Raw genomic sequence first — 13,989 nt, 5'->3', positions numbered from 1 at the left:
CCCCCCCATGTCTCTATAAACTAATCGAGTTATTCTTCCTCCAGGGTAGGAAGGAAGATCAATTATTTCTACACTTAAAAACTTGGAAGGTGCTGAAATACTATGGTGATGGGACCATATAAGTACCTAGACAGGTAATCTGTCTGGCTCAGGAAACCGTGCATGTAATTTTAAGTGAATCTTTCACATTCTTAGAATAAGAGAATTTTCATTGGAACGCTCTAATTTGCTTTTCTAATATTTCTTTTTTAATTATTTTGAACACAGTGCAATAAGGGTGGTTTATAGTGCAATGTTGTATGTGCTACGCAAACCCACTAGTATTCATTGGACAATCAAAACTAAGTTGTGGAATATTGTTATGTGATTAATTGGATATAGTGACCTAACAAATAAACAAAAAAATAGAGCCAAACACAAACACATAATAAGAAAGCCCCAAACTGAACATGGGCGTTACAAGCAGAAAGTTTATAATTCTTTCGCACAGACAGTAACGCTGTACCTGTCTCTGCCCCATGGCAGCTCAGCAGGAGGTTGGTAGAACAAACACATTTAAGGGATATGAATATCTCAGAAAACATAAGACACTGGGCTATTTCTCAAAAGTGTAGGTGGCCCTAGGGTACAGCATCTGCAGGGCATTGATAAAACAGTAGCCCATTGCAGAGGCTCACTCCTCTGAATAAGTGAGAGTCTCGCAGGCCCTTCTTCTGACGCTTGCCTCAAGAGCACTAATTCAGTAGATTTTCCTTTTGATAATTAGGCAACAATATAATACACTGATGACCTGATAATATAAGTTTGAAATAAAGTTAAATCTAAATAATTAAACCTTTCTTTCAAAATTTAAATAGCCCAACAACAGAGATGAAAAAGAAGGAGAAAAGAGAAACACTGCATGGGAAATGCTCCCTTTAGTGCTTGGTACTACAGGACGGTGTGACACAGATGCCCATTTGTGGTTCAGTGCTCTGTTAGCAGCTCCCATCAGGCCTGACATACTACAGCTAACAATAATCATAATCTGGATGTAAAAGGTCTCATGTAAGCTATAATTGGAAAACTAATACCACACTGACACTTAAAATTATTGCATGTTGTATGTACGGGAGGTGTACAAAGAGTTATGGATATGTGCTAGAATTCTGTTATTAAAATGTGTTTGGCAAGCAATGCATAAGCTCATTGTGCCCTAAACAACAGAAGTGTATTTGTTTGTCTGACCAACCAGGCAGAGACAACAAAGGTACATGTATGTAAAAGGCAAACAAAGCCATCAACTTAGTGAGTGAGGGAGATAGGCTCTTCCATGGGTCTGAACCTCAAATGATAAGTAATTGAGTCAACTGATTGTACACAATATTACTGTATTATAAAATTGGGGGTAAGGTCTTTTATGAAAGCTAGTGCCACATTGGTGATTAATATCATTGTGAAATATCTGTATTAACACCAGCTGAGGCCTTAATGGTACTCACTGATATTATGCTTTAAAGTCTGTGACCAAATACAGGGAGAAACAGGTTTTCCCTCAGACAGGAGACAAGGGAGCCTTGTGGAATTAAAACAATGGAAGCCCCATTTGGGAAGATCTGTGGCTAGGAGGTGACAGAAAAGGACAAATCACTTCCTGACATTAATGAATCAGGCTTCGCTGCACGCTTATGAGGGAAGCAAATGCCATTCCAACCTGACAGATAAGAACTGTGGCACTGACCAGATAAGTGACTTGCCCATAGCAGGGCAGCAGCAGAGCACACAGATCTCTTCTCAGCTCTATGCTTTACCCATAAAGCCATCTTCCTTATGGAGGAAAAAATGGAATCAGGGCACTGCACAGGAGTAATGTCTGTCCTCAGAACTGAGTGCATACAAATGGCATGATATACAAGTCAGGAGAAAGATCTTGGAGTCATCGTGGATAGTTCTCTGAAGATGGCCGTGCAGAGGCAGTCAAAAAAGCAAACAGGATGTTAGGGATCATTAAAAAGGGGATAGAGAATAAGACTGAGAATATATTATTGCCCTTATAAAAATCGATGGTGCGCCCACATCTTGAATACTGCGTACAGATGTGGTCTCCTCATCTTAAAAAAGATATACTGGCACTAGAAAAGGTTCAGAAAAGGGCAACCAAAATGATTAGGGGTTTGAAACGGGTCCCATATGAGGAGAGATTAAAGAGGGTAGGACTCTTCAGCTTGGAAAAAAGGAGACTAAGGGGGGGATATGATAGAGGTATATAAAATCATGAGTGATGTGGAGAAAGTGGATAAGGAAAAGTTATTTACTTATTCCCATAATACAAGAACTAGGGGTCACCAAATGAAATTAATAGGCAGCAGGTTTAAAACAAATACAAGGAAGTTCTTCTTCACGCAGTGCAGTCAACTTGTGGAACTCCTTACCTGAGGAGGTTGTGAAGGCTAGGACTATAATAGCATTTAAAAGAGAACTAGATAAATTCATGGTCCATTAATGGCTATTAGCCAGGATGGGTAAGGAATGGTGTCCCTAGCCTCTGTTTGTCAGAGGATGGAGATTGATGGCAGGAGAGAGATCACTTGATCATTACCTGTTAGGTTCACTCCCTCTGGGGCACCTGGCATTGGCCACTGTCGGTAGACAGGATACTGGGCTAGATGGACCTTTGGTCTGACTCAGTACGGCTGTTCTTATGATATATTGGAATGATACCAGGGCCTGTTGGAGATGAGCTCCCCTGCTTCTTAAGATGGGCGATAAGACCAAAACCAACCCCTTGAGAATCAGGAATTACACTGTGCTATAAGCACTTCAGCTAGAACAGTACATTGTCTATAGCTCCTCTCACTTCTCAACACCATCCCTTGAGGTAGCACCCACACCCTACTTCTGAGCTTCTGCTCACTCACCCATCCCACATTAAGAGGGCTCTCCTGCCTCCTGCATCATCATACCATATTTCCATGTTCCAGCCAATTTTCAGATGCACCCCCCCCTTTCTGATATCTCACTTCTTCCTCCAGACTCCCCAAAAATACCCATCTAAGCTTACCCACTCAGACTCCTTGCTTCACTAGCTCACAGACAGAGCTCCTAATCTCAGTTTCACTGCCTCTGTCTGGACTCCTGTTTGTGGTGATATACGGTAGATATGAACAGCACTGAATTATGTAACATTTACATTCTGCAAACCAACTGCTGAGGGCTGAAACAGCTGTCCCTTTTGTGAGATGTGACACACTGTGCGTGTGAATTTGTGCTGGGGCACACCCACCAGCAAACCAGCGTTCTCTTCTACTTTGTGATGAATTGACCTGAATCACCATGTTTCCAATAGTCACATTTTATACATTGCAACCAGTAAGGTGAAGTGAGATGTTATTCTTCAGGCTGGTTATCTAAGTGGCTGTGGCTCTACAGCAGTTGCTAAGAATATTTAAAAGCTGCTTTAGGAGTTAAACATTTTCTCATTGGTCTGTGCTTGATTGAGCTCATCAGGTGTCCGCTGACTTTGTAGCATGTTTTTCAGACTCAGATTTCAGTACAGGAAAACATGCCAGGGCTGATTCTCCAACTGCTTTGCACCTTACACCATCATTTACACGCAGGCAAATCGGAACTCTCCACTCACTTACACCAGTGGCAGTTTTACACACTCATTTTACACAAATGTAAATGACTCTACAAGGAACAAGACAGTTCAGAATCAGGCCCATAACGGCTTCAAAATAAGGTAGGACAAATCTGGCAAGTGTCAGAATGTTTATATTTATAAATAAATAGTTTTATATGACATCTGTTGTATTACACTCATGCACGTAACACACAATCATACTAGCTAAGAAGGAAAACTTGCTAATTATTTTTATGGACTTGATCGGTATTATCATCAAATGCTTTATTATACAATAAAAGTTAAAATTCAATAATTATTTCTAACTTGACAGTGTCCTTTAATAGTGAGACAGAGTAGAGGATTTTTATTATTATTTTCTTCATATGTTACATACACCTTAGTTTTAATTTTAAAATTCTTCCCGTTTTAATTATCTGATTTTTCCTGTTTATGCTGTTTGGTCACTGTTTGCACCTCTCATCTTGAAGAGTTTTGTTTTTCTTTACAGTTGGCTTCTAGAAATTTCACTTTTAGGTTTTCTTGCACTAGTTCAAACATAAAATAATTGAACAGCAAACACAGAATTTTTTTTTAAAGTAAGCTGTTTCCACTGAAATGCATAACATGCATGGAGACATTTCTATGATGTTTCTTTTTTTTTGAAAGTTTAATTTTATCAAACCTAAGATGGGGTTATGTTTGATATGAGTGTCCCTTTGAAGCTCTAAAAATACTGTATTAAAAAGACCAATTAAACTATTTTCTATTACGGTACTATTCCACGCACATAAAGGTGTGCATTTTTCATGGCGGGGTACATTCTCAATGTCTGCACGTGCGTGGTCTAATTCTCATTAGCGCTAATGAAAATGCATAGCTAGAGACCTACACACTACTTAGTTACTGATACCACTTACCCATATGTGGGGGGTGGAGTAGCAGGGTCTTGCCAGGGCAATTAATTAATTAAAGTGCAAAAGTAGACTATAAGAGGAGGGAACTATTAAACAGGCATTATTTTAAAGCAACAGCATATTTTAGGAATCATTAAATAGTTTACAGCCATATAGCTACTACAGAGCTTAGAGCCTGGGCTGACAGATGTAGAGAGAAGATACAAATACTGTGAAATGACATTCAGTATTACAGACAAGAAGGCTGGGGCATATTACTTGTATGTAAGGTAGGAGAGGCAGTTTGTTACATTTAGTCCAATAGCTGATGAGTAGCAAACTCCTACTGAGAGGGTGGTAGACTCCAATTATTGTATCTATGTATTTACATAGCACCAATTAGCACAGTATCTAGGCATGGCACCATTACAGTCACAGAATGGAAGCAGCTGCACAGCGGTCACTGCTGCATGAAGCAATGACTACACGTGCTGTGTGCATACACACTCGCTCTCTCACCCGTGCATATACTGCAGTTCTGGAACTTGTGCTAGTAGTTCAGAAACAGCTATGCACATAGGGAACACTGCCTGTAGTTATTAAGGGCTGAAAGGTAAGCCAATCTTAGAGATAAGTATTATAGTTGCAACTCTAGGATGCTCTTCTCAGTCTCTTCTATTTCTGATTCCATGAATTCAGATTTCCTCTTCATCCCAGCCAACCCCCCGCCACCTACTGTCACCCTTACATTCCCTTGTGTTCCCTCTCTTATTCATTCAACAGAAGCTTTGGACCTTTATGTTATTCAAGAGATGAATGTTAGGGCTTGTCTGCATGGGACAAGTAGAAATAAGCTACAGTGAACTAAGGCCACTTTACTTCTGAATGAGAGCATCCACACAGGGATTGAATGTGCTTTAATTCAGGCATGCTGACTTCACTGCTTTAGTTGTTTAGTCTGAACTTTCCTGAGTGTCACGTTAGTGGTCACCCTCTTCCACTCACATGCTGGCTAAGAGACTTTTGAGACTAATTTAAAAACCATAACTAGCATGAAACCTTTAGATTTTCATTTGTAGCTTAGCAAAAGAGAACCATAAAAGGAGACAGTTCCCACAGTGCACCAGGTCCTCTTTAAAGCAGCCCTAATCACGAGGACCTTCTTGCAAAACCTGCTGCATCCAACTTATTTATTGCTGTCATAGTGATCTCTTCTGCTGGCTGAGATTGGCTGTGTTAAAACAGCCAGCCAGGTTCTTGTCTCAGTTGCTGCTGAAACCTGGCAGTAATTCTACAGAAGGCAACATACCTAGGGTCAGAATCTAGCCCAGTAATTTCAAAGATTTTAGAAGAGCCACAGCTGCATCCATAAACTCAAACTCTAATGTCAAGAGAAGTGATTCAGTGTAGTGGAAAATAATAAAGATTAGTGGCAACTAATTACCAGAACTCCACTATGGAAACTGTAAGAAAATGGAGAGAAGCATCTTGTTTTCAGTGGAAAATCCTCTAGAGCCTCACTTGCTGTCACGTAGCTTTAAACCAGATTTTTTATTGATCACATTCACAGTTTGAAGGAACACTGATTACATTCCTGATCCTGCAAGATGCTCCACCCGGGCAGACCACTGTGCCCACACACAGCCCTGTTAATTGCAATGGGGATCTGCATTCCCGAAGTGGCTTGTGGAATTAGACCCTAAAACAATACAGTTCTAATAGTGACCGATCCTAGCTGTTGGTAGAAATTACGTAAGAACCAGTGAGGAGTAAATCTACACAGAGCTGCATGTAAACGCCTGGGTTTGCAACAGAAAAGTCGGTGGAAAAAGCCTACCTCCCACGAGTGTGACACTGAGATGACGACTGTCCTCACCCAGAGTATTTTGGATAGGTAGCTGGATTACATCTGACTTGGGAACATTTAGCAGCAACATATACTACATAATGTAGGCCTAGAGCTCGCTGGTCATGAATCAACTTGTATATAGCTCACGTTGAGTGCAAGGTTCAACTGTAAAACAAGGGTATGACAGCCTGTCTTCTGTAGGGTGACCAGACATCCCGATAAAATCGGGACCGTCCCGATATTTAGTCGTTTGGCCTGCGTCCCGACAAATGTATGGTCAGCACGCCATTTGTCCCGATATTCTGGCTCGGGTTTTTTTGTCTTTTTTTTTTTTTTTTTTGCTTCGGCGGCACTCAAGCACGGGTTTGTTTGGTTTTTTTTTGGCTTCCGCCCGCACTCCGGCCCTGCTTTCCCCCCCCCCCCCCCCCCCCAATCTGTCCCAATATTTTGTTCATGTAATCTGGTCACCCTAGTCTTCTGGAGACAGTGTTTTTGAACTAGCTGAGGTAAGTGGGGACACTTTGAACTGATAAGCTTGAAATGTACCTAAGGTGAAGACAGAAGTGATTGGGCCCTACGCACTCTGCAAAGCAACTGGTCCTTACATGATCCGTATGATGTCCAAACCACTTACATTTAAAAAGTATAGATGTTAGTAGCTGGAAAAATGTGTGTCACCCTGTATCTAAACCACCTACGTCTAGGCCTGGCTAGTGTGGGCACAGAACTGTTCCATGCCTAATGAAGTAACCGAGTGATGAGCTGGAGTTGAACTGAGTTTTTGGATCCGAGAGAACTGGATGAAATGTTCTGGATAAGTCGAATGGAAAAGGTCTCAGAGGGAGTTCCAGCACATAAAAGCACCTGAAACAGGGAGGTAGAATCAGTGATTATCCCAGATTGTAGCATGGGAAGTGTCTTTTCAACCCTTCAAGGGAACTTGGCTGCCTGAGGACCTTGCACGCTTACTGTAGAGATTAAAAGCTTTTCAATAAAGCCTGAGGGTTGGACAGCTTGGCTCTATTATTAGCCCTATGACGAATAACATTATGCTGCTATCTGACACTGCAGTCTTATTTTTTGAGCAAATAATGTCAGAGCAAGAGGTACCATGCTTCATACAAATAAATATCCATTTCATTTTTGCGAACATAGTAACCATCAAATCTATTATTTTAAAACCAGGCAGGTGTGCTGAAATGAACCCATCTGGGTTGGTCCCATAGCATGAATCACATGTGTCCAGAATGGAAGTTGGATTGTCTCTTTGTAAGCTCTTAGCAACATGCCTGAAAGTCCAGCTGGTCGGATGGAATAGGCATCTGTGAATTTAAGTAAGTGTACAGTATCCACCACAAACGTCTTCCTCTGTGTGTGTTGCAGTCTCCAACTGGACTCCAAACTTTTGTTTGTCTTTATCCCAAAGTCCTGGAGTCTGTAGGATCTTTATAACTACTTCCTCAAAGGCACATTGTACTCCATCCCGTGTTTTAGCACTGGTCTCTAGAGAGAGGGTAAAACCAATAATTTCCTTTTTTGCACAGAATTTTCCGCTTTATAAAACAATTATATTTGGAGGGGAGGGGATGCTATTTTGTTATTTGCAGCTGAACTTTTTTCCTCCTCAGATCTCGAGTTTACTGACAAATCATCCCACAGCAGTCTGAAGAGTCTAATTTCCTCTGAAGGAAACTCCATTGTTTCCCCTTCCTTTTTGCATTTTTAAATTGAAACTTCTCCTCAGGTTGTGACCAATCCTGCACATATATGTTTAGAAAAAGGATGGCTCTAGAATTTCATCAGCAAACAAAGGAAAGTTCTCCCTTTATTTATTTGTTCTGCTTCATACTTAATTCTGCCTTACTGTGGGACAATGGACTTGATGACCCCTTTAAGTCCTTCCAACCCTACATTTCAAGAGGCTTCACCACTTGTAGGTTCTCATTTCATTGCACCTTCACTCGTCTTCACCATGATATCATCTCCCCAAGACAGACTGCATTCTACAGTTGGCTATAAATTCACCTCCATAACTCTTCAAAAAACTCGAAGTTGGAAAATAGGAATTGGTCAAAATTCTGGGTACCAGCCCCAAATAAAGATTCCAGTCTGAGCAGAGTAAGGCTTGGAGGTTTGGGAACACAATACAACACATCTACTTTTAAGTCACAGATTTAAATGTAGCCCCAGAAAATAAGGCTCTTTGTGCACACATAGGGCACCAAAGGCAATAAAGGAGTCATGTTAATTTAACTATAGGTGGATCTGAAAAGTACTCACTGCCTTCAGCCATCTATCTGTAGCTGCAGTAGCCCAAGAGTAACAAAGAATAATGGCCTGGAGGAGAGCTGCATTCTGTTCATTCATGCTCAGCTGTAAAAAAATAACTATCCTATTTTTATATCTTTATTGGAAAAGAACTGCATACCTATAAAGAGCATTGAGTGTTTCCTAGCGAACTGGAGTCCCTCCCTTTTGTTTATCTCACGATCTGGCTGCAGAGAAAAGAAAAGAAAAGAAAAGAATAAAAGTAAAATACGCTATACTTGCCAGGTCTTGGGAACTCCAAGGAAAAGTGTCATTGTGGGCACATTTTCTAAAACTCCTCCAGACATATCGAATTGTTGCTGCAAATCCATAAGTCTATATGGTGATCATAAATGATTGAATGGTTCCATTAGGCTTTACAACCACTGTAACACTGGTTTAAAAAAAAAAAAAAAATCAGAGTTGTACTGATACTGAGAGCAGTATAACCATAGAAAGATCCCTGGATCCAGTACAGCATTTCAAAATAGCCAGAGAAAAAATTAGGGGTTCTAAAAAATGGTAAAAACCAGGAAGGTAATAACTGGGCAGATACAGAATTTTGAGTCAAGTGACCTTTGTCTGTTACCTCTGATTAATTCTGAAGAATAGGGTGAGATTCACAAAAGCTTTAGGTAGTTGAAAAAGCAACTAAAGAAATATTTGACTCACGGAGGAAACACTTACAGATTCAGACACTAAGTTTTCACCCGCAGAGCGGTTAAATCGCTGACTGGATTGTATGAAACTAAAGGAGGAGTTGTTCAAAAAGATCAGTGTACGAGAAAGAGTGGAGATGTTAGTGTGTGAGGCTGACAAATGGGTGGACGAGGCTGGCAGCGTCTGCAGGAGATAACATGACAAGAATGGACAAGGAGGAAGGAGCAGAGCTGTAAAGGGCCTTGAAGACAAGCACAAGAAGCTTGAACTCAGGGTGATGATACAGAGCAGTGGTCCCCAACCTTTTTCGTCTGGCGGGTGCCAGACGACGAGCCAACATGGATCATGGCCGGCGGACGAGCATCCACTGAAATGCCGCCGAGAAGCGGCAACGTCAATAGGCCTCTGGATGACGCTGCTTGTTGGTGACATTTCGGCAGATGCTCGTCCGCCAGCCAGTACGCGGGTGCACATAAGATGCCCCTGCGGGCGCCAGCACCCCGTTGGGGACCACTGATATAGTGAGCCAGTGGAGGCATTCAGAGAGAGTGATGCTGTCAGAGCGACGAGCAAGAAATATGATTCTAGTCACTGCCTTCTGAACAGATTGGAGGGGACGAAGTGTGTATTAGGGAGGCCAGCGAGGAGGAGGCTGCAGTAGTTAAGATGGGAAATGAGGCCCATTGAAGAAACCTGAACAGTTTAATAGTGCTGTGAGTCAGACAAGGAGGGAGAATGACAGCAGATCTGAAACCCAGAGGTAATACCTACCAGGAGACCCAGAGGCTGAGTCTAAGACACACTGCTTGGCCAAAGGGTCAGGAGAAAGGGACAGCTGGGGAGAGAGGGTGGAATCTTCTAACTCAGATGGCACTTCACTGGAGATGCTCAGAAAGAGTTCCAGCGTAGTTTCTTTTCATTAAATATTATTTGCTCTTTCAATTCTTAATCTTGTTTACAACATCTCACCTGATTTAGATCATGTCACCTCTCTGGGACAGTTTGCACAAAATTCCCAAACAACCTTCTGCCTCTAAGAGGAAGCAGCAAGGAAAGGAGGTCTCCAGCCTGCCTCATTCAGGTTTTTCAGTCAAAGCGGCACAGACCAGGTATGCTGCATGCAAGGCTGTGAGCCTCCTGGTGCACAGGAAACACCTACTGATCATGAATGAGAACCAAGTGTATGAGCATAAGATGACACCGCTCTAAACTGACCTTGTCAATTTTATTGCCAACTAACATTTTTACAATGTTGCTCCGCGTAGCATATGCCTCCAGCTCGTTCAGCCAGGTCATTAGGTTTGTGAAAGTGTCTTTTCTCGTGACATCATACACTAACAACAAAAGAAAGGGACACTGTCAACTGCAGATTCCTGGGCTATTTTTAATGCATTAGTGCTGCACTCATTTCTTATGTATTTATTCATTTGAGGTTACTTTCAAATAATTTTAGGAGTAGTAGATGTGATCCCACTGAGTAGGAATGTCAATTCTAATCCCTGATGACTCAGAGTAAGTATAATGATGATAGGAAACAAACACCTGTTCCAGTAATATTTAAGGTTGGGGAACCCAACCTAACAGCTGGGGCTTTATGCTGTTACTGGCTTTGAGTTCAAGAGCTGAGAGTAGAACTGCCGGACATTTTAAAATAGAAAGTTACGTATTTAAGGGGGCAGCGGAGTGTGGGTTAGCAACAGAAATTTGGAATTTTCAGTACCCTTTTAAAAAGAGACTTTTGGTTATTGGTAACTCCACAACTGTGCTTACTTATTGCTAATTAGTTGAACAGAGCGGCAGACTGTACCACAGAAGGAATGTATATTCTGTATAGCAGGTTATTCGGCTTTCATAATCCCTTGACAATAGGAATCAGATTTTTTCAACTGATGCGATCACAAAGAATGGGAACGGCCATAAGTTATCTGCGCTTTTCACCAGGCAGATTTGATATTGTTTCTGAAGAGGGAAATAAAAATGTCTCAGGAAGAGCAGACTTGAAAAATAATTTGCTTTGTAACCAGAAACGCTCCAAACAGAAATTACTATAAAGTTGAGAATGCATCTGCTCCATGGTTGAGCTGTCTGTAATATAAAGTCTACAGCTTTTTAATTTAAAATATTCTGAAGACTCATCATTTACTGCTGATAAAGATTAGGAGACAAAATTCTAGTGGAGCAGGCCTGTGTTAATTGCTTCTCTTGCCTTTTTGGTGAATACCACTTCTTTTGGTAAAGAGGTATTAACATTTAGTTAGTGATAATGATTTCACAGTTGTGCTAATCATATTCCTCCTACCTAAAATAACACCTTGAGCGCCTCGGTAATAACTGGGAGTCAGTGTTCTAAACCGTTCCTGTCCCGCTGTATCCTACAGAGGAAAAATCAAAAAGATTTAGAATTAAAGGGTAATTTGCAGTATGTGGCATAAACAGAAAAAGTTAACAATGCTTCGACCAGGAATCTTGACATTAGGATACATAAAGCATAGAAGATGCAGAGTCAGGGAAACAAGCAACAAATATTAGGAAAAGTGATGCGATGAAAAGAAAAACCGTGAAAAAGGAGAGGTTATAATTGAAGGTTAAAATTAAAGAGGATGTCAGTCTCTGAACAGGAGTAAAGAGGTGAAGAAAGCCAATGAGACTCAGATCTGGAAGGCCATTTAAAAATAAATAAGGGAATAATACTGCAAACAAAACAATACTATATATATACACAATGAGCAGGGTTGGAAGTGGAAGAGGTGAGGAAATGGGAATAAATATTCATCCAGTGCAAGACACTGCAGGCAGGAAGAGCAGACAGTGGGTTTGATTCTCCCGTTGGCTTATCCTGCAGTAGAAGAAGAGGGCCCAGTACGTGTAAATCATTTTGAGGCTAGCAGGATCCCAAGCAGATGAGAAATTAGATTAAAAGTTACTCACAGGTCAATTAAATTATTAGTGCAATACCCTATATCAGGGATTGGCAACCTTTGGCACACGGTCCGCCAGGGTAAGCGCCATGGCGGGCCGGGCCGGTTTGTTTACCTGCCGAGTCCGCACGTTTGGCCAATCACATCTCCCACTGGCCGCAGTTCACCGCTCCAGGCCAATGGGGGCTGTGGGAAGCAACGGCCAGCACATCCCTCGGCCCGCCAGGGTGCTTACCCTGGCGGGCCGCGGGCCAAAGGTTGCCGATCCCTGCCCTATATTTCCCTCCAGAAAGACTTCAAACATCTCCAGAGTGCATTATGAAGTCCAACCCCCCACAGCAAGGACTATAAAGGGGCAAAGGAATATGAAATTTTACCCACTATGATTTCTTTTATTTAAATTAAGCACCAATGTTGACACAAGAGCAAATGGCTATAAACTGGCCATCAATAAGTTTAAGGCTTGAAATTAGGCGAAGGTTTCTAACCATCAGAGGAGTGAAAGTGAAGTTCTGGAACAGCCTTCCAAGGGGAGTAATGGGGGCAAAAAACCTAATTGGCTTCAAGACTGAGCTTGTTAAGTTTAGGGAGAGGATGGTGTGATGAGACTGCCTACAGTGGCATATAGTCAATCTGCGACTGTAAATAGTCTGTCTCCAACAGCCCGTGATAGGACACTACTTGGGAAGCACTCTTAGGGTACATCTACACTACAGGGGGGAGTCGATTTAAGATCCGCAAATTCAGCTACGTGAATAGCGTAGCTGAATTTGACGTATCACAGCCGACATACCCCGCTGTGAGGACGGCGGCAAAATCGACTTCTGCGGCTTTCTGTCGACGGCGCTTACTCCCACCTCCGCTGGTGGAGTAAGAGTGCCGATTCGGGGATCGATTGATCGCGTCCCGATGGGACGCGATCAATCGATCCCCGCGAGGTCGATTTCTACCCGCCGATTCAGGCGGGTAGTGTAGACCTAGCCTTAGTTACTACAGAGAATTCTTTCCCAGATATCTGGCTAGTGGATTTTGTCCACATGCTCAGGGTCTAACTGATCACCATATTTGGGGTCAGGAAGGAATTTTTCCCCAGGGCCAGATTGGCAGAGACTCTGCGGGAGCATTGCCTTCCTCTGCAGCATGAGAGCCGGGACCTTGCTGGTTTGAACTAGGGTAAACGTGGATTTCTCTGTAACGTGAAGTCTTTAAATCATTATTTGAGGACTTCAGTAACTCAGCCAGAGATTATGGGTCTATTATAGGAGTGGGTGGGTAGGTTCTGTGGCCTGCAATGAGGTCAGACTAGATGATCACAGTGGTGCCTTCTGGCCTGAAGGTCTATGAGTCTACTTCAGAAATTGCCCTTTTATTTAAATACATGTAAGGATTACAAAACCTAGACATGGTGGACATCTACACCATCATGTAATTTCTCTACATTGTGCAGCAAATATTCAATCATAGGTTTGGCATGGTATTCCCTTACAAGGGCTGACCTGTGGAGTTTTTATTAAGCAGTTTGTTATTATACCCTTAAGCCTCCAAGTACACAAGGATACAACAGCAGAGCACTCCTTAGTACCAGTGCAACTGGCAATATGAAAGAACAAAAAAGAAATGGTTCCTAAATGTTATCCCCAGTTTTAATAATAATGAAAATCCTGCAATGTCTGATGCAATCTTAGTAAAATAAACATTTTCAAAATTTCTCCTGGATACCTGACTAATCGAAAAGAAGAGGAAGGATTTTAAAGCCAC

The 13,989-nt window shown here is 41.9% G+C and overlaps 2 protein-coding genes across 4 annotated transcripts in view; one reads left to right on the top strand and one right to left on the bottom strand.

Moving 5' to 3' along the window:
• Nucleotides 1-1,919, top strand: part of MPP3 (membrane palmitoylated protein 3) — a 64,885-nt gene extending 62,966 nt beyond the window's left edge. Inside the window, exons 19-20 of one of the 3 annotated variants that reach the window (XM_034756176.1) lie at nt 45-134; nt 858-925. In XM_034756176.1, coding sequence (XP_034612067.1) covers nt 45-122 — 78 coding nt within the window. In that variant the 3' untranslated portion in view covers nt 123-134; nt 858-925. The other 2 variants (XM_034756174.1, XM_034756175.1) reach the window with 2 other exon arrangements.
• Nucleotides 1,920-6,770: 4,851 nt separating this feature from the next.
• The window catches only part of LOC117869370 (ras-related protein Rab-18-B-like), a 10,002-nt gene continuing 2,783 nt past the window's right edge, over nt 6,771-13,989 (bottom strand). The window contains exons 4-7 of the mRNA XM_034756183.1: nt 11,613-11,685; nt 10,529-10,647; nt 8,775-8,841; nt 6,771-7,849 (exon numbers count right to left, since the gene is read on the bottom strand). Coding sequence (XP_034612074.1) covers nt 7,677-7,849; nt 8,775-8,841; nt 10,529-10,647; nt 11,613-11,685 — 432 coding nt within the window. The 3' untranslated portion in view covers nt 6,771-7,676. The remainder of the gene's footprint in view (nt 7,850-8,774; nt 8,842-10,528; nt 10,648-11,612; nt 11,686-13,989) is intronic.

Source organism: Trachemys scripta, chromosome 23, assembly GCF_013100865.1.
Source record: "Trachemys scripta elegans isolate TJP31775 chromosome 23, CAS_Tse_1.0, whole genome shotgun sequence".
Taxonomy (NCBI): Eukaryota; Metazoa; Chordata; order Testudines; family Emydidae; genus Trachemys; species Trachemys scripta.
The sequence above is the reverse complement of the archived record's forward strand: the minus strand, read 5'-3'. Positions and strand labels throughout refer to the sequence as shown.